The sequence below is a fragment of the Sinocyclocheilus grahami genome, unplaced genomic scaffold (assembly GCF_001515645.1).
Source record: "Sinocyclocheilus grahami isolate Dianchi unplaced genomic scaffold, SAMN03320097.WGS_v1.1 scaffold1066.1, whole genome shotgun sequence".
NCBI lineage: Eukaryota > Metazoa > Chordata > Actinopteri > Cypriniformes > Cyprinidae > Sinocyclocheilus > Sinocyclocheilus grahami.
The window spans coordinates 323075-345552 of record NW_015506245.1 but is presented as its reverse complement, the minus strand read 5'-3'; the positions used below and the strand labels follow the sequence as shown (position 1 = coordinate 345552).

Here is a 22478-nt window from a genome sequence, read left to right as displayed (position 1 = left end):
TTGAATGACATTACAGTAAAGAACAGGTACCCCCAACCTCTAATGTCTTCTGCTTTTGAGTTGTTGCAGGGAGCTCGGGTCTTCACCAAATTAGACCTCCGCAACACCTTCCATCTGGTGCGCATTTGGGAGGGGGATGAGTGGAAGACGGCATTCAACACCCCCTTGGGACACTACGAGTATCTGGTTCTTCCGTTTGGTCTGACCAATGCTCCGGCCGTTTTCCAGGGTCTCGTCAATAGCGTTCTGGGTGACATGATCAATCAGTTTGTCTTTGTGTATTTGGATGATATTCTGATTCTTCTCTCCACTTACACACTCAGCACGTTAGACGGGTCCTCCAGCGCCTATTAGAGAACCAGTTGTTCATCAAGGCGGAGAAGTGCGAATTCCATGCCGAGTCTGTTACGTTCCTTGGCCATATCATCTCTACCAGGGGGATTAAACCAGACCCTGCTAAGATAGAAGCTGTCACCCAAGTGGCCAGTCCCAGACTCCCGCAAGGCCCTGCAGCGTTTCCTGGGTTTTGCCAACTTCTATCGGCGATACATCAGGAATTTTAGTCAGATCTCTGCTCCGCTCACGGCATTAACCTCCACCAAGGTGTCCTTCAGGTGGCCTTTGACACATTAAAGTCCCGTTTTGTCTCTGCACCTGTTCTGTTGGTTCCAGATCCTGAGTCCCAGTTCATTGTCGAGGTTGACGCATCGGACGTCGGGGTTGGCGCAGTTCTATCTCAGCGATCCCTCCGCGACGGGAAGGTGCACCCATGTGCGTTCTTCTCTCGCCGTCTCAGCCCTGCAGAACGTAACTACGACATCGGCAATAGAGAACTGTTGGCGGTGAGATTCGCCTTGGGTGAGTGGCGTCAATGGTTGGAGGGGTCGGCACAGCCCTTCTTGGTCTGGACGGATCACAAGAATCTCAAATATATCCGTTCGGCTGAGCTCACGTCAGGTCTGCTGGGCGCTTTTCTTTGGCCGATTCAACTTCACCCTCTCGTCCAAAGGGTCCAGGGTCCAAAAACTTCAAGCCCGACGCTCTCTCGCGCCTGTTCGGAGCTCCGGAGTGGGAGCTTGTGGCCGAAGCCATCCTTCCTGAAGGGGTGGTAGTCGGGGCTCTTTCTTGGGGTATCGAGCAGCGAATAGAGGAGGTCGGTCGAGGGGTGCAAGTGCCAGGGAAGTGCCAGGTGGGCAGGTTGCCGGTGCCGGCTGTGCTGCGCCCCGAAGTCCTTCAGTGGGGTCACGCGTCCAGGCTGGTCTGCCATTCAGGGATTTGGAGAACGTTATTTGCCATCCGTCAATGCTTCTGGTGACCCACACTGGCCTCAGATGTCAGACAGTTTGTGTTGACCTGCCCCACATGCGACCAATGTAAGCCAGTGAATCACCCTCCTGATGGTCTGCTTCATCCTCTTCCTGTCCCTTCCCGTCCATGGTCACACATCACTCTTGATTTTGTCTCTGGGCTTCCCCCATCGAGGGGTAACACTGTGATTGTGGTGGATCACTTTTCTAAGGCGGTTAATTTCATTCCCCTGCCCAAATTGCCCTCCGCCCGGGAGACCACCCAACTGATCATGAAGACGGAAGGTCTTCATGAATTGCCCGTTGTGACCAGTCTCTGTTCAATAAAGCCTCTGTTGTACCCGCACCTGAATCCAGCCTATTTCCTGACACTATACATACACATATAGTACATTTTATTATAAACTGTATATTGAATTTGGTTCTTTAATCTTATGCATTAAGCCATATTACATGTTAATGGTTTTCTATACGGGAGGAAAATGCTTTACGAGAGACTTAGCGCACTGCTTTCCTATTGTGCTGTTCTGTGGACACGGATTTGCAGGTCTTTCTCTCCTACATGTAATTTACAGGACCCTGTACATAATTAAGTTTTAATCATTTAACCACCAGCCACAGTGTCTTGTGTCCATTGCCAACACGCATGATTTGTGTCTATTGCAAGTGGCACTGTAATTTTGTTTCTTTTTTCCCCCTTGTCTTTACCATCTGGCTACTGTTGTAACATGTTGAGAGCTTCAATAAATAAAAAAAAGACACTTGTGGAAATGCAGCTGACAGTGCATGCATGTGCATGTCTGCAGCCAGACTCTATTGGGTACGATCTCTCCAGAAATTATGACCGATTAACAAAAACATCAGTTTGTACTCATTTAATCAAGGACTCTCTTAACTCCTAACACACCACTTGTCAACGCAAGTGTCTGTTGTTGTTGTTCTGGCTTTACTTTTTCTTTTTCTGCCTGGGCCAGTGTTGCCACTTTGTGGATCGCACATATACACATACACTGAGCTTACCCATTGTTCTTTGGTTTTCATGAGCAAAAATATATTTCCTGACTTGAATAGTTATAATAATAGTATAGAATAATAGTGATTTGAATAATTTATCATTAGTGTATGGCTGATTTTATGGGTTACTGAGGTTAAGGGTTTAAAGCTTGGGGTTAGAGGTCATGAATGGTCATTAAAAAAATTGACCTGGGCTGGGGAGCAGGTCGGATACTTGGCAAGACATCCCAGCTGGACGTTAAGCTGTCATGTGATGAAGAGAAACAATCACAAAGAAATCACAAACAAACATGATCAAAGAATGGTATGATTAAGAACAAAATATATACACTATTACATACAGTACAAGACAATCTACATTGTAATAATTAAGTTGAGTCAGTTTTCTAATTCATGAATTCCAAATCAGATTTTTATTTATTTTATTATTTATTTATTTATTTATTTCACCACAGAGTTAGCAGAAAACATTAATATTGGGCAGTTATCTTTTTGCCATTGTTTAATTGATTTAGTTACAAATAATTTTTCTAATAACTACAAATGCATTAGGCAGAATGTGTACAAATGGAGTGTAAACTATTTGGGCATATTGTTCTCTGTCGATTATTTTAACTTAGCTTTTTTTATAAGAAGCCTGTAATTTGTGTAGTTTTTATTATCTATTGCTTAATTCTTTTACATTACTGATGTAATTATTTGTGTTTATATTCATTTATTCCTGATTGCCCCCTACAAGACAAGACATGGCAAGACAATGTTCTTCAGTATTGTATTTTTCAAGAAGACAATATTCTTGCCAGCTTGCATTAGAAAACACTCCGGTTACTGACGTAACCTTGGTTCCCTGAAATAAGGGAATGAGCATTGTGTATGTGGGAAAACTCCTGTTTTACTCTGTACTGAAGCCTGATTTGCTCACATTTGTGTAGCTGCACAAACCAATGGTGCTTTAGCCCGACAGAGGGGGCGGAGCTGACGCCTGTGTAAGTTGGCTCGCAGTGCCATTTCATCAGAATCATTCGACTGAAGCGACAGTCATCGATTCGTGTGCAGCTTGTAGCACGGCCAGTGACAGTGCTCGTTCCCTTATTTCAGGAAACCGAGGTTATGTCAGTACGTCAGAGCATTCTCTTTCAAACGTTCTCTCACCTTGTGTATGGGGCATGCATCCAATTGTGCCGTGCTATGGGCAGATACAGAATGACCTGCTCTGCGAGCTCAGTCTTGGAGCACTTGGTTAAGGGCCCCTGAAGAACATGAGCTAACTAAGCCCCAAGCATAGCTGAGGGTTATCAACACAACCATTTCCACCCTTAGGGAGAAATAGGCAGATTAAGCAGACAAAACCCATGCCTGCAAGGCCGGGACGTCTAGATTATAGATTCTGGCAAATGTGGATGGTGACGACCAGCCGGCAGCCGCACAGATCTCACCAATACAGATCCCACTGGACCACACCCAGGAGGAGGCCATTCCTCTGGTGGAGTGGGCCCTCACACCTATGGGGCATTGCAAGCCTTCTGAGGCATAAGCCAAGGTTATGGCATCAACTATCCAGTGAGGAAGTCTCTGCTTTGTAACTGGCAGCCCTTTAGAGCTGCACTAACTCAGGGAACCAGGCTTGGTTCCTCCAGAGTGGGGCCACCAAGAGGACTGCGCATTTGGTCTCCCTGACCCGCTTGATGACTTGAGGAAGCAGGGCTATTGGTGGGAAGGCATACAGGCGAGCACTGGGCCAATCATGGGCCAGAGCATCTTGCTGCATTGAGAAATAAGTTGGGCAGTGAGAGTTGTCTTCTGAGGTGAAGATGTCTACCTCTGCCCTCCCCAAGACAGATCAGATTCTCTGAACCATTTGAGGATTGAAGTCCATTCTCCTGGAGCTACATTGCTTCTGGACAGCATGTCTGCACTGAGGTTCAAACTGCCTGGCACATGAACTGCTCTTAGCGAGAGGAGTTCATTCTGTGCCCACAATAGGAGGCATCGATCCATCCTGTAAAGAGGACAAGACCTGAGACCGCCTTGGTGGTTTATGTAGGCTACCACCGTCGTGTTGTCTGACCGGACCAGGAAATGGTGCCCCTTTATGGCTGTCAGGACCAGGAAATCAGCCAACAGCTCCGGGCAGTTGATATGCAGGCATCGCTCCGGGGCTGACCAGGAGCCGGATGCCGGATTGCCCTCCAACAGAGTGCCCCAACCCGAGTTGGAGGCATCTGTGGTGACCACCTTCCTCCTGGAGGTCAGTCTCAACTGAACGCCTGCTTGAAACAGGCGAGGAGTTGTCCATGGGACCATAGTCTTGACACAGCGGTGGTTTACCCTGATGTAAAATTGGCCCAGGCACCACGTGTGGGATGGGACTCAGGCTTTGAGCCAATATTGGAGGGGTCGCATATGAAACAATCCCAGAGTAATCACAGAGAAAGCCGCCACCATGAGGCCTAGCAACCTCTGAAAAACCTTGAGAGGATGGGAACTCCCTGATTTGAGGGAAGTCGCCAGTCGTTGAATAGTTAGGGACTGCTCTGGTGTTATCGAAGCCCGCATCTGGGCAGAGTCTATGATTGTGCCCAGAAAGACAGCTCACTGTCTGGGAACAGTTGACTCTACTGAAAGTTGATCTGCAACCCGAGTCGCTCTAAGTGGCTGAGTAACAGCACTCTGTGAGCGACTAATTAATAAAGGAAACAGGAGAGTAGAACGGGAAGGACTGTCTTTAAAGAAGGCGATTCGCGAGCAGAGACAGGCAGCACTCATGTTCTTGCAGTGAGAACACGAGCCTTCAATGAGTGCAGCCTCTGCATGGCAACGCACTCGCTGTGCCCATCAGCTACACTCACGGTGCGACATTTGCAACAACGAGTGCTGGAAATTTGCTCAGAAGAGGTGCCAGATGGTCGCAGGGGAAAGCTGGTATTCCTCTGCCAGGGGCTCTTCGACGGCGGCGGCGAGCAGAGCTGAGTTTCTTTTCTGTCTTCGTCTTTGGCTTCTTCCTGCAGAGTCAGCGAAGAGATTATCCTCGTCGCTGAAGGACAATATTCTGATGAAATGGTGCTGCAAGCCGACATATATAGAGGTCGCCTCCGCCCCTTCTGGCAGGCTACACAAACGTGAACAAATCAGGCTTCAGTACAGAGTAAAACAGGAGTTTTCCCCCATACACAACTTGAGAGAACGTTTGAAAAGGAGCAGCGCTATTGTTTTTTAGTGGCTTCCCCCCAAATTTGAACCGTGAATTTAATTTTAAATCTTGATTATTGAAAATGTAGATGACCTCAACTGGACAGGATTTTCTTGTGTGATAAACAATTATCAGGACGCCATTGCTGTATATTTGTTTTTTGGAGTTTTAAAAAAAAATGTCTATAAAGAAATGCTGCTTTATTTTTATGTGCCAGATTCTGCTTGCTGTTCTGTATATATATATATATATATATATATATATATATATATATATACAGTATTACACACACATACAGCTAACGCATTCTTGGCAAGTTTTGAACTGCACACATGATTGTGTGTATAACAGTGCATGTACAAAAGCTATTGAAGACCATTACATACCATGTCCAGCCAGCTTTTTAAGACACATGAGAGATGTTTGGATTGTTAACATTCTTACCGAATAGTTTTCACAATAAAGCAGATGATAACAGCCAAGCCTATACACCCACACAGAGATCCGATCACAATAGCTGCGATTTCACCTTAGACAGAGACAAGATGTTACATTTCTCAAGAGAACTGTAATAATTGAGCAAAAATTAAGCATAAAGATCTCTTCTTAGAGAACTGGTTAAAAAAATAACAATAAAGACAGCAGTTTAATAATTAGTGCTGTCAATCAATTAAAATTATTTACTAATTCATTGCACATTTTTTCTTAAATTAATCGTGATTAATCTCACCTAACATTAAAGTTTTTAAATATAGTTTTATATTACAATAATTTCACATTCAATCTACAAATTAATATACAAACAACAAAAAACAGTACATTTGTAATATTTCTTTAATGCCGTTGTTTTGTATGACTGAAGACTAGTATCACTGATACCTATACTACTGATGAAATTGTTATTTTTTTCCTAATATTTAACCATTGACTATAGCCATTCAACATTACAGCATAATTAAAAGCTATCAACTTTAACATTTATTAGACTTTAAAAAATAACAACTTCAAATTTAAGTCAACTTAAAACAACCTTCACGTAAACCCATTTTAATAAATGTCATATTTACCTGTACCTTTCAGGAAATAAAAAATATACAGAAATTGAAAAAAGTTATCACTAAACTCTAAATTAATTATAGATGAATTCTTAAAGCTACAAAAGTTATTGATTTCCTCTTTTTTCTTTTGTTCTTTGATGAACAGACATCATAGCAGCTGGGTTATTAGGTTATTTGGCTGCTATTTAATATGAAATGATACAGGCTACAGCTTATTTGTGCATGCAATAGAAGAGCATGCGCTACGAGCACATAACAGCTGACATGACAGAGAGATACGGTTTTACTGACATATGGCCTGACAGCATCTCATCTGACCGCAGTTCACTGATGTTCTACTGAAACTCCTCGTCATCTGTACCTTTTCCTCACTCGTTGATTAGCGCTCCTGAAAATTCTCCTGTTTGATGTGTTCATAAAGACATGCTGTGTCTAAATAAACGCAATTCTTGTCAAGAAAAAAAGAGACAGAAGCAGCAGTTGTGCGTGGGGTTGCCAACCCTAGCTCCGCCCTGCGTTAACTGTGTTAAGTATTTTTAACGCTGTTAAACTGGGGAAAAAACCCTGCCTGCATTAACATGCTAATTTTGACAGCACTAATAGTCAAATTGAATGTTTAGACAAGTGGTTAATATAATAATTTGTATAAAATATTTCTCACCTGCAGTATAAATTTTAACTGAGACTGGAAAGAGAAACAGGGTGAGATAAAGAGAAGTTAGAGACAGCATAAGCACTATGAATATATAAATGAATATAGAATTGTAATTTTGACAAATGACAATTCTATATTAATTTACTCATCCTTAAGTTATTCCAAAATTGTATGTTGTAATTGTTTTGGTGGAACACAACAGGCCAATTTTCGAAGAATCTTTACGCTGCTCTTCAGTGTGTAAAACAGTTCATAGCATGTCATTTAGGTCAACTATTCCTTTAAACCTGAGCTTCCAAATCATCCATGGAAGAGAGAAAAAGGGTGTGTGCTGATCACTGTTATTTATATTGGAAACATTTGAAACAATCCTAAATAACTTCATCAAGCACTGTTACATCATCTGAGTCTTATAGCTGCTTTGTACTGCTCTCCCCACTCGGGCACACACTCACACAGGCTCACGTGATTACAATAAACTCTGTGTTCACAAGAGATTTTGAAAAACTAATCAGCCATCATATAAACAAGAGCACAGCTACATAATCCCCCACCCCCAGCTCTGTTCTTTCCCCCCTTCCCTCTTTCAATCTTTTTCGTTCTCTCCTACCCTGAATGAAAGAGGACAGGACGGTTCTGTGATTGAGTGGCTGGGTGGTGCGATAGTTATCCTGGAGAGCCATGGGCTCTGCCTCTTCCTCTTTACTGGAGTACAACACTGTTTGCAATTTCATCAGCTGAGAAGAGAAGAGAAGAGAAATGAAGAAAAGAGAAGAGAAGAGAAGAGAAGAGAAGAGAAGAGAAGAGAAGAGAGGAATGTGTCAGCCATGTAAATGACATACAGTTCAGTCATGAAACTCTATATTTCTCAAGCTAAAGGGTTCTTTATATATACAATTTCAGTGAGTTTGCATGCTCCCTACCTATACATCTAAGCCAAGACTGTAAATATACCAAGACAGTTCACTCATATTTACTTGAATGGGGGGGAAAAAAACAATGTGCATTGCACAATATGACAAACTCTTGCATTCTATATATTATAGAACCATTTTCCAAAACTGGTAATGCATCGTGTTACTACAGCTGCCATGATGACTATACATATGCATTGGTTGGACCAAACTGAAATATACATTATTTGAGCATAAGAAACAGCATTTATCGGAGAGCTCAAGACAGATTTTTATTTTGAAATACGGTATGTTATTTAAATATGAGTTTGGAAAACAGTTTTTGAGATTTCAGAAATTCCTCATTCCCCACGAACTGCAGAATATGAGAAGTTTGCATTGCTTGTGCTTTTACTAAGACTCTTTGTACCTGTGAGTGAGAGATTTTAACTCTTTCATTGAAGATAGTCCAGAGGACACTCTGGTGGCAGGGAGGAGTGGTGAGCGAGCCATTGTAGCGGAAATATTGGCTGAGGTTGTCAGGCAGCAGCAACTTTATATCAAATGCAGGTATAGCCACCTTCTGGCCTAGAATAAATTAAACCAATATAAAAAATTTGATTTACAAAGTAATCCCAAAAGGCTGAAGCACAATAATCATACACGTGTACACATACACGGACATGCACTCAAACACATGCCTGCATATCTGATGTGGCCCAGATAGTTAAAAATACTGCCATATCCTTGATTAATCTCCTCGCCTGCCTGAGAAAGCAAACAATTGAATGAGATACAGATAGAAATGTATAAAAAAACATTATATTATGTGGATATTAATATGTTTAGAGTAAAAGCAAAGAACTCACCTCAATTAGGATTGCCAACACTGCCATGCCATTCTCCTGGGTCTTAGCTTCTGACATATTAGCATAAATCTCTGTATTGTAATGGACAATATGGAGCTGACAGAAAAGAAAGAGAGTGTCTTTGAGTTATAGGCATCTTACAGAAGACAATTTTCACTGAATTCTTTGTTAATAGCTGATTATATGGGAATGCCCCCAGATGTGTTTTTATTGTTTAAAACCTTAATAGGAACACAACATTTTATTGGATGATGGCACTGTTGTGGCCCCATGAGGCACTGCGTCACCAGCGTCTCATAAGGAAGTGTCTGTACCTTCTGTCAGGATCATGGACCTGTTTTGATCACCATCCACCACCTGCCCCGTGGATGATCTCGCCAGATCCACTCCAGACCCAGTGCCCAGCCCACCATCTCCCTGCGGTGCGGAGCATCAGCCCGAGCACACCGATGACAGAGAGCCCATCACTGGCGCGATCAATGAGCCAGCGCAATGCCGAGCGACTGAGCGGAGGATCGCCCCGGACGTGGAGCCCCAACCGTCAGACAAGGTGTGAGAGCCAGCGATAGTGCCCACCACAAGGGAGCAAGCCGTGGACGGTAAGAGCGTGGAGTGGAGCTCCTCCCACTGCACCGCGGCTGAGGGTTAGCTAATTATACATCTGGAACTGCTGGACTTAGAAGGGGACCTGACAGACTGGGAAACAGAGCTGGAGGTCGACTTGCCCCCTCTCCTCTCTCCTTCATCCCCGCTGGTCCCGTCCAGTCCTGAGGGGGCTCCCGATTCCCAGTCACAATACGGGGCGAGCCCCACGGGTCTGGCATCCTCCATCGTCTCCATGGCTGGAGAATCCCTCACCTCCGCCTCCAGCCTCCGAGGCCCAGACTCCGCCTCGGCCCGTAGACCCAGCGGCTCCACCTCGGCTCCTAGCTCCCTCGCTTCCACCGTCACCCGTCGATCCACCAGCTCCTCCGGGCTCCCCTCGTCCCTCCGGCTTGGTTGGAGTCGACCTGCCATCGCCTCAGGACTCCGCTCCTCCAGCTGCACCTCGTCGCTCCGTAGGGCTCCTCCCTCCCACCAGCTCCACCTTGGTCCTCAGTCGCTCCAGCTCCGCCACGGATCTCCGCCTCCGCCTCAGTTGCCAGAGCCCTTGGCTCCACCCTGGCCCCCCGGATCCTCGGCATCGCCCTGGCTCGTTGGCTCTCCGTCTCCGCCTCGGGCTCCTCCGCCACCTGCTCCGCCGCTGTTGGTCGGCCCTCTGGAGTCGCCGGCCATTCCTCAACCATGGCTCCTCCCTCCGTCGGCTCCACCGTGGGTCGCCATCATGGCTGTGGCCTGGGTCCTGCTTGGCTCCTCCCTCCATCGTCACCTCCCTGGTCTCTGTCTGCCGGCCCCCTCCCGGGTGTCCATCCTCCTCCTGAGCCGCCTCCCAAGTTCCCACCCGTGACCCCCCTCTGTTGTTCTACGGCCTTCCGGGAGGGGGGCGATATGTCAGGACCATGGACCTGTTTTCTTATGTTTTGCCCCTGTTTCTGTTCCTGTGTTCCCTTATTTGGTCATGTTCCTGTCCTCGTTTAGTCAATTAGTCATTCTGTGCACCTGTGTTTGGTAATTGTTCTGTGTTTATAAGTTCTTGTCTGTGCATTTCTCCTCTGCTGGGTCTACTTGTTGTGAACATCATACTTGTGCTCTGTGTCTCCTTATTGGATCATTAAAAGACTCTCATTCTGTGAAATCTCCACGTCCCCTCGTGCCCGTTCTCCAGCGAATTTTGACACCTTCATTCCTCAGATCTGTTTTAGGTGGACATTTTATCCGGTCGAAGCTCTATTAAGTTATCTGTGATTAGGAGTGCACAGATTGGGAGAACTGGGGCGGGGTGGGGGGGTCGGGCTTTCAGAGTTCAGTTGTGCCTTGTGTCACAAATCCGTGACAATATGGTCACAATGAGTGGTGCCCCATGGTTCATGCTCATTCTCTTTTACCAAGTTTGATTATTCTTCCTGTAGAATAGATTCCCCCTACCGTTCAATTACTTCAGGGCCCTGCCCAAGGCAGTCTAGTTTATGCAGAGGCACAAAACAACTTTATACCTCTCATGTCGCAATTGGAGAAACTGTAGGCACTCTCCCCACAACACAAGTGGCCATCCCTTCTCATTTAGGCTCAAGTGGCCAACTAACCGTTGTCAGCTACAGAGCACCTGATGACTCTCTATCCATCTTGCAGCATGAAGACTAGGTTCTTCAAACCATAAAATATGATTTTGGTATTCAAGAAGCTACCGTTTTGGGCTAAAGAATTTATTTTACCTTTAAGAGAATAGCCATAAAAGATCTGTCTCCTTCTCAAAAAGAGTCTTGCTTTTACAGCTGGCACTTACAGGTGCCAAAAAAGGATGGGGTCTATACCCATCTTGGATTGTGTCGATTGTACTACCCTCCAGTGGGAGGTTATATGCTCTCAAATAGAAGCTATATGAGTTATGGTGCTAGACTTGCAAATTAGACCCACTGTACTTTTGGTTCAGTGCTGGAGTTCCCTCAGGCGTGTTTTTCTGCAGGCATTGCCCTGTTGACTTTTTTATTGACAACAATTGCTGCTGAGCACATTCTAGTTGAAAGTGTTTCTCTGGGGAGGCATTCACTTGTCTTGCATGTTATGCGTGGTGCGAGACTGTTGAGACCTTTCTGTTCCATTTCTGTTCCTTCCTGGGACCTATGCTGTCTTGAAAGAACTCACTAGGTCTCCATTTGAAACATTGGAATCAGCACCTGTGAGGCTCCTGACTTCATCTTTAGGCCTTAAAGCAGTGCTTCTCAGGGTAAGTTTATACAATAATGATTGTACTATACAAAAATGTGATTTCATTTGCTTTTTCGAAAAAGTTTCACAAACAGACAATAATATTGTCAAAATGATCCCTGTTCACACAAATCTGCAAAAATGACTAAAAACATTGCATTATGCATGCCACAACACAAGCACACACCTCTGCTGCAGTGCTCTGTCCATTAATGGTGTGTTCACTTCCTGTAGCCACTTCCACTTCACTACCCCAGTGCAGGTGTAGCTGTACAGCACTATAATGCCATGGCAACCCAACCACGCTCATCCAATGTGGCAATGTCATCTGCACTGTGTGAGAAAACAAGTGGGAGGTTTAAGAGGAAAGGGTCATATTCAGCAAACAGTATTTCGATGTCACACAGTTTTATGCACAGTGACATAGACTTTAGTCACACTCAAACGTATAAATGTCATTGCAATATGCAAAGACATTTGTGAATTTTTAAGTGTGACTTAAGCAACCAAATACTTTTTCAGGCCACTTTATCTAAAGTTTATTTTCTAAATCTTAATATCTTCATACCTCATAGTTGCAAAATAGCTTGAATTTGTTCAATTGCAACTATGAGGCATAACGATATTATAAATATAAAAATATGATATGAAGCTGCTTGAAACCACGTGTATTGTGAAAAGTACTGGATGGCAGAGTTTCATAGTTTCTGTCTGTGTCTAAGTCTGAGACCATTTTGAATGGGTAACAAAAGACAAATTTACCTGTATGGCCATTATTGTAGAGGGTGAATGGCCTCTTCCCATAATGGTTGTATCCCAGGGGCTGCACGGGGATTAGCGTTGGATCATACAGTGTTTGCAATGTGTCCACATTTATGGGTGACTGACTAGAACCACCACAGTCAGGAAAGAACTCAGCCCATTCTGGCTGTCCCACAGCACCTAACACAACCACATAAGGGTGATACAACGAGGTGAAAGTGGGTGTGGAAGTCAATCAATGAAAAATCAATGAACAGCATATAAGAAAATGTTTGTTTGTCTCTTTATAACATGTTATGGAAGCTCATAATGAAGTATTAGCTAAGTGTTAAGTCATGCAAAGTTAATGAGGAGACACATGGTTACAAAAGCATAGACTACACACACACACACACGTTTTTTCAGTGCTGAAACATTCTGTAGTGAATTTAAATGTTAAAAGACAAAGGAGGGACAGATCAACATAAAAGAGACCAAAAAAAGATTTCAAAATGTTTACTAAAATAAATATTTTTTATTGTACAATAAAAGAAAACGTCAGCATATCAGTCTGAGTGTTTCAGCTTGGTGCCAAGTCAGTTCTGTATACACAGGGATTAGAGGCCCACTCAATATTACTGTTCACCAAGAATATCCCCCCAAACCCCTGTTCAACTCCAAAAAGTGGGGAGGGGGTGGCAGAGTTGCTCTGGTTGATCTGTAGTTGCCAAGGAGATCTCTATGACAACTGACATACTCCAGGCCACTGCCAGTTTACCTCTTGCATGCTTCCCCAAACATGGACAGAGAACAAAGCATCACTCAAACAAGTAACATTTTGTTCAGGATTAATGGGTTGCCACAACAATGGCACATTTCTGAAAATGTTCATGTCAAGTTTTTTTTTTTTTTGCAAGTTAAATATAACCTAGACAAGCTCATGCAGGTTGCAGATTCACCCTCATTATTTGCTGAAACCATTATTTGCTGTTGTGTATTTAGCAATACACTGATTAGGCTTAATGAGGGAAAAAAAATAACTTAAATGATTTTAGCAAATGGCTGCAATATAACAAAGAGTGAAAAATTTAAGGGGGTCTGAATACTTTCCGTACCCACTGTACATGCAGCCTGGTGTAATTGTTTATATGTATGGATTAGTATGTAACGTTTACAAGCACAAAATATAAATTTTTATATGTTTTTATGATTAAACTGGAAAAATGCAAAATAAATGAACAAACTCATTTTAAAGCTTGGGTTCCTAAACCTTAGATCACTCGCACCCAAAGCAGTTATTGTAAATGAAATGATCACAGATAATAGTTTTGATGTACTCTGCTTAGCTTCACTGAAACCTGGCTCAAACCAAATGACTATTGGTCTAAATGAGTCTACTCCACCAAGCTACTGTTATAAGCATGAGCGCTGTCAGATTGGTCGTGGTGGCGATGTTGCAGCAATATATAGTGATATCAGTGGCGTCATGCACTCATGATTTTTGAGGGGGCAAGTGGGGGGGGGGGTATAGCACTGTATAACTGGTATAGGCTTATGCTTTATTTGTTTTTTTCCTTTTTATTCAAAATATTTCCAAACGTGTTAACTATATTAGGAAATATCTCGATTCTCAAATATGTGTAGCCTAAGTAAATGCATTTTGCACCTTTATAGATTGTTATTTGATCAATAAATGGTGATGGGCAAAGTAGACTAATAGTGTCATTTATTAACTAGACATAAAAACCCGACTTTTTACTTAAGTAGCCTACCAGATATGGGCGTTATGCCATAAAATATTTTTAATACGACTTACATTTACATTTAGTCATTTAGCAGATGCTTTTATCCAAAGCGACTTACAAATGAGGACAATAAAAGCAGTCAAAACTAACAAAAGAGCAACAATATATAAGTGCAAATGACAAGTCTTGGTTCGCCTAATGCAGTACACGTAGCAAGGTGTGTATGTATGTATATGTATATGTACAGTATATATATATATATATATATATATATATAATACACACATATACACACACACACAAAGAAAAACAAGTATATAGAATAGAAAAAATAGAATAGAAAAATATAAATAATAATTTAAAAAAAAGATAAATGTAGATATAGTAGAATTAAAATAGAATAGAAAGTGATAGAGTTAGAGGGTCAAATAAAGGTGGAACAGATGTGTTTTTAGTCGTTTCTTGAAGATGGCTAAGGACTCAGCTGCTCGGATTGAGTTATTGAGTCATTGAGTCATTCCACCAGGAGGGAACAGTTAATGAAAAAGTCTGAGAAGGTGATTTTGTGCCTCTTTGAGATGGCACAATAATACGCTGTTCACTTGCAGAACGCAAGATTCTAGAGGGCACATAACTATGAAGTAAAGAATTTAGGCAAATGGGTGCAGAGCCAGTGGTGGTTTTGTAGGCAAACATTAATGCCTTGAATTTAATGCGAGCAGCTACTGGTAGCCAGTGCAAGTTGATGAACAGAGGTGTGACATGCGTTCTTTTCGGTTCATTAAAGATTAATCTTGCAGCGGCATTTTGGATTAATTGTAGAAATTTGATAGAAGTGGCTGGAAGACCTGCCAAGAGAGCATTGCAATAGTCCAGCCTGGATAGAACAAGAGCTTGAACAAGGAGTTGTGTTGCATGTTCTGAAAGAAAGGGCCTGATCTTCCTAATGTTGTATAAAGCAAATCTGCAGCACCGGGCAGTTTTAGCAATGTGGTCTGAGAAATTCAGCTTGTCATCAATCACAACTCCAAGGTTTCTAGCTGTTTTTGAAGGAGTTATGGTTGATGAGCCTAAATGGATGGTGAAACTTTGATAAAGTGATGGGTTTGTTGAAGCAGCAGACAGATCCAGCAAAATAAGTATAGAAGATTTGGAAGCCGCTCTTGCCAGTCTTAGGGCTTCGATAACTGAAAGCAAGGCAGTCTCGGTCGAATGTCCAGTTCTGAAGCCAAATTGGTTGCTGTCCAGGAGGTTGTTCTGTGTGAGAAAGGCTGAGACTTGGTTGAACACAACTCGTTAAAGTGTTTTTGCAATGAAAGGTAGAAGGGAAACCGGTCTGTAGTTCTCTAAAAGAGTTGGGTTAAGAGTGGGTTTCTTAAGAAGTGGGGTTATACGAGCCTTGACTTGAGTTTACGAATGACATGGCATTTAATGTGAATTTAATAACAATACTGTAAGTTGCTAATTATAACACTTTCATTTTAAAGAGAGTAAAGAACATTTACATTATCAAATAACATTTACATTCAGTCTAGCCAGAGTTCAGACACTCTAAAAAACTCCAATTATAATCACTGAAGCTGTTTACACTGTTAAATTAATATTTTACTTACATTCGTACGCACATCTCCACTTTGCTGTTTCTGATGAAAGAATTTGCCAGATAATTCATTCAGCGAGCAAGTGAACAAAACACTGAGTTTCAGCGATGACTCATATGAATGCCTCTGACTGACCATTGCATTCATAAGCTCAAGAGAATCGTGTGTGATTGGATATAATGCAGCACTGTACAAACATGTCTTTCTCTGGCTCAGCACCAGCCAAAGCGCAAGCGCAGATTTGAATTTAGCAGCTGATGCTGTGCCGCACTGAACGATCTAATCATACCGGTGTGATTGTATCAAATATAAAAAATATTATTCGGCTATTTTTGTCTTTTGGAAGCTGCATTCAAAATTCACTTGGCACATGCCCCCTCACTTTGAATGGGAATGAGTGATATTTTCAGTGTTACTCAGAAAACAGGGTACAGGTTTAACTAATTCGAAATACTTATACTTAATGTTACACTGTCAGATATGCAAAAGAAATCTCTCCTATCTCTTGCTCTGGCTACTATAGACAGCCAGGGCCGTATACAGATTTCCTAAAAGAATTTGCAGATTTTATTTCAGACCTATTGTTTAATTTTAGGGTGGCCATATGTGCCGTTCATACGGGACACGTCCTGGCCAGGATTTTTATATTGCCTAAAACATCCAAAGTAGTTTTACCAAAAACATGCAGGTATTGTATATAATCGACCAATCGTGGCATGTAAGAAGGTGAGTGTGACCAGTGGGGGCGGGGCCGAGAGCCGTGGGAATGGAGTGAGGCCGGTGGAGTAATTGATAATGAGCGACACCTGCACCACTCACCGGTCTCGAGTCCCATGGAGGAGCTCCGGAAGGATAAAAGGAGGAGCTATGGCAGTGAAAGACGAGAGAGGACCAGGCCTGGATTTTTTTTTGTGTTTTGTGGGCGGCAGCCGTCCTCGAGGGCCTGCCGCTTTACTTTCATTTTGTGTTTGTTTATTTTATTAAAGTCTTTAAATGTTCGCCGGTTCCTGCCTCTTTCTTCCCGTAAACGGTGTTACAGTGAGATCAACAGAGAATGATCAAAGCGATGCAAATACGCGCACGTGTTTGTTCGTTCGTTCGACTTGAAGCATCGCTGCGCACCAATCATTGAATAACACCATAGTACCGCGAGAGCGATTAGAAAGCACAAGGGGCCGTCTGCTCCGCTCTCTATAGCTCTTGTGAATGTCATACAACGATCGATCTGCACAGTGCAAACAGCCAAAACCTAGATATTTTAGACAATATAGAAATCCTGGCAAGGACGCATCCCGTAAAAATGGCCCGTATGGTCACCCTAGTTAATGTTGATAAAGCGCTAATCATCTGAGACTTTAACATTCACATTGATAATACAAATGATGCGTTAGGACTTACATTCACAGACTTATTAAACTCTTTTGAAGTCAAGCAAAATGTCACCAGGCCCACTCATAATTTTAATCATATGATTTATCTCAACTGCTCTGTGTACTCATAAATACACATGAACTAGACGAAATGACTAGCGATATGGGCACTATTTTCTCTAACACATTAGAAGCTGTTGCCCCCATCAAATTAAAAAAGGTTAGATAAAAAAGTACTGTGCCATGGTACAACAGCAATACCCATTCTCTCAAGAAAGAAATTTGTAATTTTGAGCGCAAATGGAGAAAAACTAACTTGGAAGTTTTTAGAATTGCTTGGAAAAACACTGTCCAGCTATAGACAAGCTCAAAAAGCTGCCAAGGCCGAGCATATCTGCAAACTAATAGAAAATAGCCAAAACAATCCAAGGTTTTATATTAACAAATAATCAGACATCACCCGAACTAAATATTCCCTCACAGTTTAATAGTAATTACTTTATGAATTTATTCACTGATAAAATAGATAGCATCAGAAATACAATAACAAATATAGGATCTACATAATTTTGTAATACAGTTTCATTCGTTTTTGTCTATTTAAATGGGGAATCATCTCAATTATCGGCAGTGAAATATGGAGTGCCACAAGGATCTCTCCTAGGCCCTCTGCTATTTTCAATATGCATGTTGCCCCTTGGTAACATTATTAGAAAATACGAGATTAGTTTCCGTTGTTATGCTGATGATACTCAACTATATATTTCTACAAGACCAGATTAAACTTTTAAATAATCTAAGATAACAGAGTGTGTAAAAAATTTAAAATGTATGGGATGACCAATAATTTTATCCTATTAAATTCAGATAAGAATGAATAAGGTTGTTCTGCATCTTTAATAAACAAAATGCAGCTGCTAGAGACCAGGTCAAGAAAATATGATTATATTACCCCAAATTTACAGTCTCTGCACTGGCTACCTATTAAGTTCCGTATCAGTTACAAAATATCACTACTTACTTTTAAGGCCTTTAACAGTCTAGCTCCTGCGTACATAACTAGTCTTCTATCATGCTGAAATCCATCATGCTCCCTAAGGCCACAAAACTCTGGACTCTTGGTAGTACCTAGGATAAGTCCACTAAGAGAGGTAGAGCTTTTTCGGCTTTTAAAATTTGGCTCCCAAACTCTGGAATAGCCTTCCTGATAACGTTCGGGGTTCAGACACACTCTCTCTGTTTAAATCTAGATTAAAGACACATCTTTTTAGCCAAGCATTCACATAATGTATCTCATAACTTTGTACTTCAGCTATATCTGATCAAATGCACATTATCATTCTTTTGCTTGGGTTGAACACATCATCTTTGCTTGGTTGGAACAGCAGCAACGCTAATTTCGTCTGAATTTGCTTCTCTCTTTCTGGCACGGGACTTGAATCCCGAGGCAACTAGGAATTACGCAAGCTTCAGTCAGGATTCAACCCTTACGAAAATCGGGTGACCGAACACCTAAAACGAGATTATACCAACCCTCCAGAAGACCTCAGATGATGCTAACCCTGGAACACCATATAAAACTACAAAATTCTTAAACACAATATTTAAACACAATATTTAATCACAATCGCAAAGTTTAATTGCAACATATAATCATTTCAGTTAATAGTATTCACCGTCTGTTTGATAACATGTAATTTGTAACTAACTGCATGATTTTTACTGTAGATTTCTCCCATAGTCACCACTAATAATAACCTACTCCTAAATATAATGTAGAAACATACAATTTTCTGTAAAGCTGCTTTGCAAAGATTTGTATCATGAAAAGCGCTATACAAATAAACTTGAATCGAATTGAATACTGAAATGTACAATTTGCATGTATTGCAACATTTAAAACGTAAAAATTGCTATGTATAAAAATTGCTATGTGTTTTTAGAACTCGGAATGGCGTCTTTCAGCCAGGTTTCCATGAAACACAGAGCAGCAGAGTTTGAAAAATGCTGATTTATCCGGGAGAGCAGAAGGAGTTAGTCCGTTTTGTTGGGTAGAGAGCAGAGGTTCGCCAGATGGATGCTAGGCAACGGCATTCTGAATCTGCGCTGCCTGAGCTTCACGAGGGCGCCGGCTCGCTTCCCCCGTCTGCGCGTCCTGAAGCGCTTGATCAGCGCCGCAACTCCCCCAACTACAATGTCCAGCAAAACATCAGAAATATCGGGTGGTGTGTACTTCCGAATGTCCAGCAATTCCTCTCTGGTGAAACTGATTGCAGGGATATAACTAAAGACAGGACAAACTAACAAAAACATAAAAACAACTGTGGAGAACGCCACGGAGGCAGCCATCAGCGTCGGCACCATCGCAAATCAATCTTAAGCATCCTTGCTAAATAAAAGTATTAATATCTATAATTTCTTTCCCAATAAAATAAAATATACTGAGTCCAAGCTTTTGAATGGCACAAAAGAACTTCAGCTCCCTTGAAACCGCGAATATATATTCTGCCTCCAGCTAGCACTGTGACGTCGGCTGACCCTAGTTACCTGTGGTTGGCCTGGCCATGCGTCGCTCAGAAAACAACAGGCCAATCAGAAGAGAGGCTCATGCATATTAATTAGACAGGCTAATTAATACAAATTAATGTTACAAATGCTTTTTATTTCGGATAAATGCTGATCTTTGGATCTTTCTATTCATCAAATAATCCTGAAAAAATGTACCCAACTGTTTTAAATATTGATGATGATGATGATAATAATAATAATAATAATTGGTTTTTGAACAGCAAATCATTCTTTTTTAACAATTTTTTTAGTTGTCAATCCCACTTCTACCTCTAAACCTAGCCATAACTATTACTTAAAAATATGTACAGTATAAAGAAAAACATTACAAAAAGATATGTTCAATCACAGTAATTTATTTATTGTAAAAAATAACAAAAGCAGTCCAAATGATAATGCATTGCAGCTGCAGTCCTCTCTGGTGGAATACAGTAGGTGTGTGTGAGGTGCAGAGCAGAATTTAAAGGTCCCATATTGTACACCTTTCTGGAGTTTCATTTTAGGTTTTGATGTCCTTAAGAATATATATTCGCGGTATAAGTACCAAAAACCATCTCAATATATTTTTACAGCTCCTTCTTCAGGAGCTCTGCTGAGAACAGGTCGATTTTGGCCTGTCTAATTAATATGCATGAGCCTCTCTTCTGATTGGCCTGTTGTTTTCTGAGCGACGCATGGCCAGGCCAACCACAGGTAACTAGGGTCAGCCGACGTCACAGCGCTAGCTGGAGGCAGCAAAACCAAGGGGAAACTGGAGCGGCCCATTCAAACCAGCGCAGATTCGGCTACATAAGGAGCTTAAAACATCATCTTGTTGTGATGTTGCGTGCCAGAATCGACGTGATACAGCCTCAAATTAGAAATTTTATCTCATATCTGCTGCCACTGCCAGACAAAAAACTGACGACAGCTGTGGTTAAACGCGATAAAACGAGCAGACTGGACAGAAATGATCATCAAAAATGCTCGCGTTTGCAGCACATACTTCTTATCAGAAAAGGTTAAATAAAGTATTGTCTTTTGTTGTTATTGGCGTCTACAGATTTCTTGCCATATGTCTATGCTTCTTGCATCTCACGATTATGTCGTGTATGAAATAATGTCTGTGTGCATGTGTATAAAACAACAAACTGACAATTTATATATAATCGTTTGTAATTGTATATACATTACATTGTTGTTATTAGTTGTGGCTGGAACAATAATGTAGCTGTAAAAATAGTTGCCTGCTGAAATTGAAATGTATATACAGGTGCATTTCAATAAATTAGAATGTTGTGGAAAAGTTCATTTATTTCAGTAATTCAACTCAAATTGTGAAACCCGTGTATAAAATAAATTCAATGCACACAGACTGAAGTAGTTTAAGTCTTTAGTTCTTTTAATTGTGATGGTTTTGGTTCACATTTAACAAAAACCCACCAATTCACTATTTCAACAAATTAAAACATGGTGACATACATACTTTCCAGAAGGCCAACAATTCACTAAAAACATTTCTTTATTGGTCTTATGAAGTATTCTAATTTGTTGAGAATTGGTGAGTTTTTGTTAAATGTGAGCCAAAATCATCACAATTAAAATAACCAAATACTTAAACTACTTCAGTCTGTGTGCATTGGATTTATTTAATACACGAGTTTCACAATTTGAGTTGAATTACTGCAATAAATGAACTTTTCCACGACATTCTAATTTATTGATATGCACCTGTACATCTTCATCATGACTAGATAGACACGGTGAGTTTGTCCTTACTATACTAGTTAGATGTGATCCACCTCATAGTAACAATCCTGTCAGATCGTCCATCCTTTGAGTGAGAGTGTAACCTTACAGGTCGGCCAATCTGGTTGCGTGGTTAAAGTTAACCTTTTCGACATGTTTCCGTGTTGTCGTTGCTCAGCAATAGCATGGACATGATGTTGTCTGGGGGTTTGGCAAAAGGAGAGTGGGACGGTGGGCGGTGCTTGGGGTGGTGACTGAAGGCGGTGACTGTGTAGTTCTGACGTCAACTTTTTATGGAAGTCACAACGGTTCGTGAAAAATCACAGCTACTTTAAGCAGGCTGTGTGAATTTTACTGTGGACTGACTGTTTTTAAACTTATATGGTAGTTACGTAGCACCTAGACCTCAGTTATCATGAAAAAAGCCAGGAAATTTCAGTTTTGACAATATGGGACCTTTAAGTTGTTAATGCTGAAAATGAAGGCACACTTTTCTCATTCACACCTCACCAGAAACGGAATGTTAGACGACCTGACGCAGGCGAGCGCCAATGAACGTTCGATTTTACTGCAGTAAACGGTTGTAAAGCTTCTTGAAGCGGCATTTTTTGAATTTGTAATGAGCTGGTTAACCAGTGCAGGTATTGCTGCTTACGTTCGCTGCTCAAGTTGGAGACGAAGATCACTAAATAAAGGCTTGAGTTTGGTTCTGTTCCTCACAGTCGTGGAATAAAATGTATCCTTTTGTAATTATGTTGCGTTTTTGGTGTATTTCATTTTTATGGACTAAAAATGAACTCAAAACTTACTGCCAGATTCTGGAAGATTAATTCTTCAAACAGTGGTACAAGTGGTACAAGAGGATGTGGTGCTGGTCCTTCAAGAGTCACTCTCAACTTATCTGTCTATAAAGCATATATATATATATATATAT

General features: G+C 41.6%; 1 protein-coding gene across 2 annotated transcripts in view; it reads right to left on the bottom strand.

The window, feature by feature from the left end:
* ca14 (carbonic anhydrase XIV) overlaps positions 1–22478 on the bottom strand; it is a 39714-nt gene that overhangs the window by 14186 nt on the left and 3050 nt on the right. Inside the window, exons 3-11 of one of the 2 annotated variants that reach the window (XM_016251671.1) lie at positions 12554–12733; positions 11979–12124; positions 8987–9082; positions 8819–8885; positions 8548–8705; positions 7835–7961; positions 7231–7254; positions 5956–6040; positions 2511–2564 (exon numbers count right to left, since the gene is read on the bottom strand). In XM_016251671.1, the coding sequence (XP_016107157.1) occupies positions 2511–2564; positions 5956–6040; positions 7231–7254; positions 7835–7961; positions 8548–8705; positions 8819–8885; positions 8987–9082; positions 11979–12124; positions 12554–12733 (937 nt within the window). The remainder of the gene's footprint in view (positions 1–2510; positions 2565–5955; positions 6041–7230; positions 7255–7834; positions 7962–8547; positions 8706–8818; positions 8886–8986; positions 9083–11978; positions 12125–12553; positions 12734–22478) is intronic. The other variant, XM_016251672.1, reaches the window with a different exon arrangement.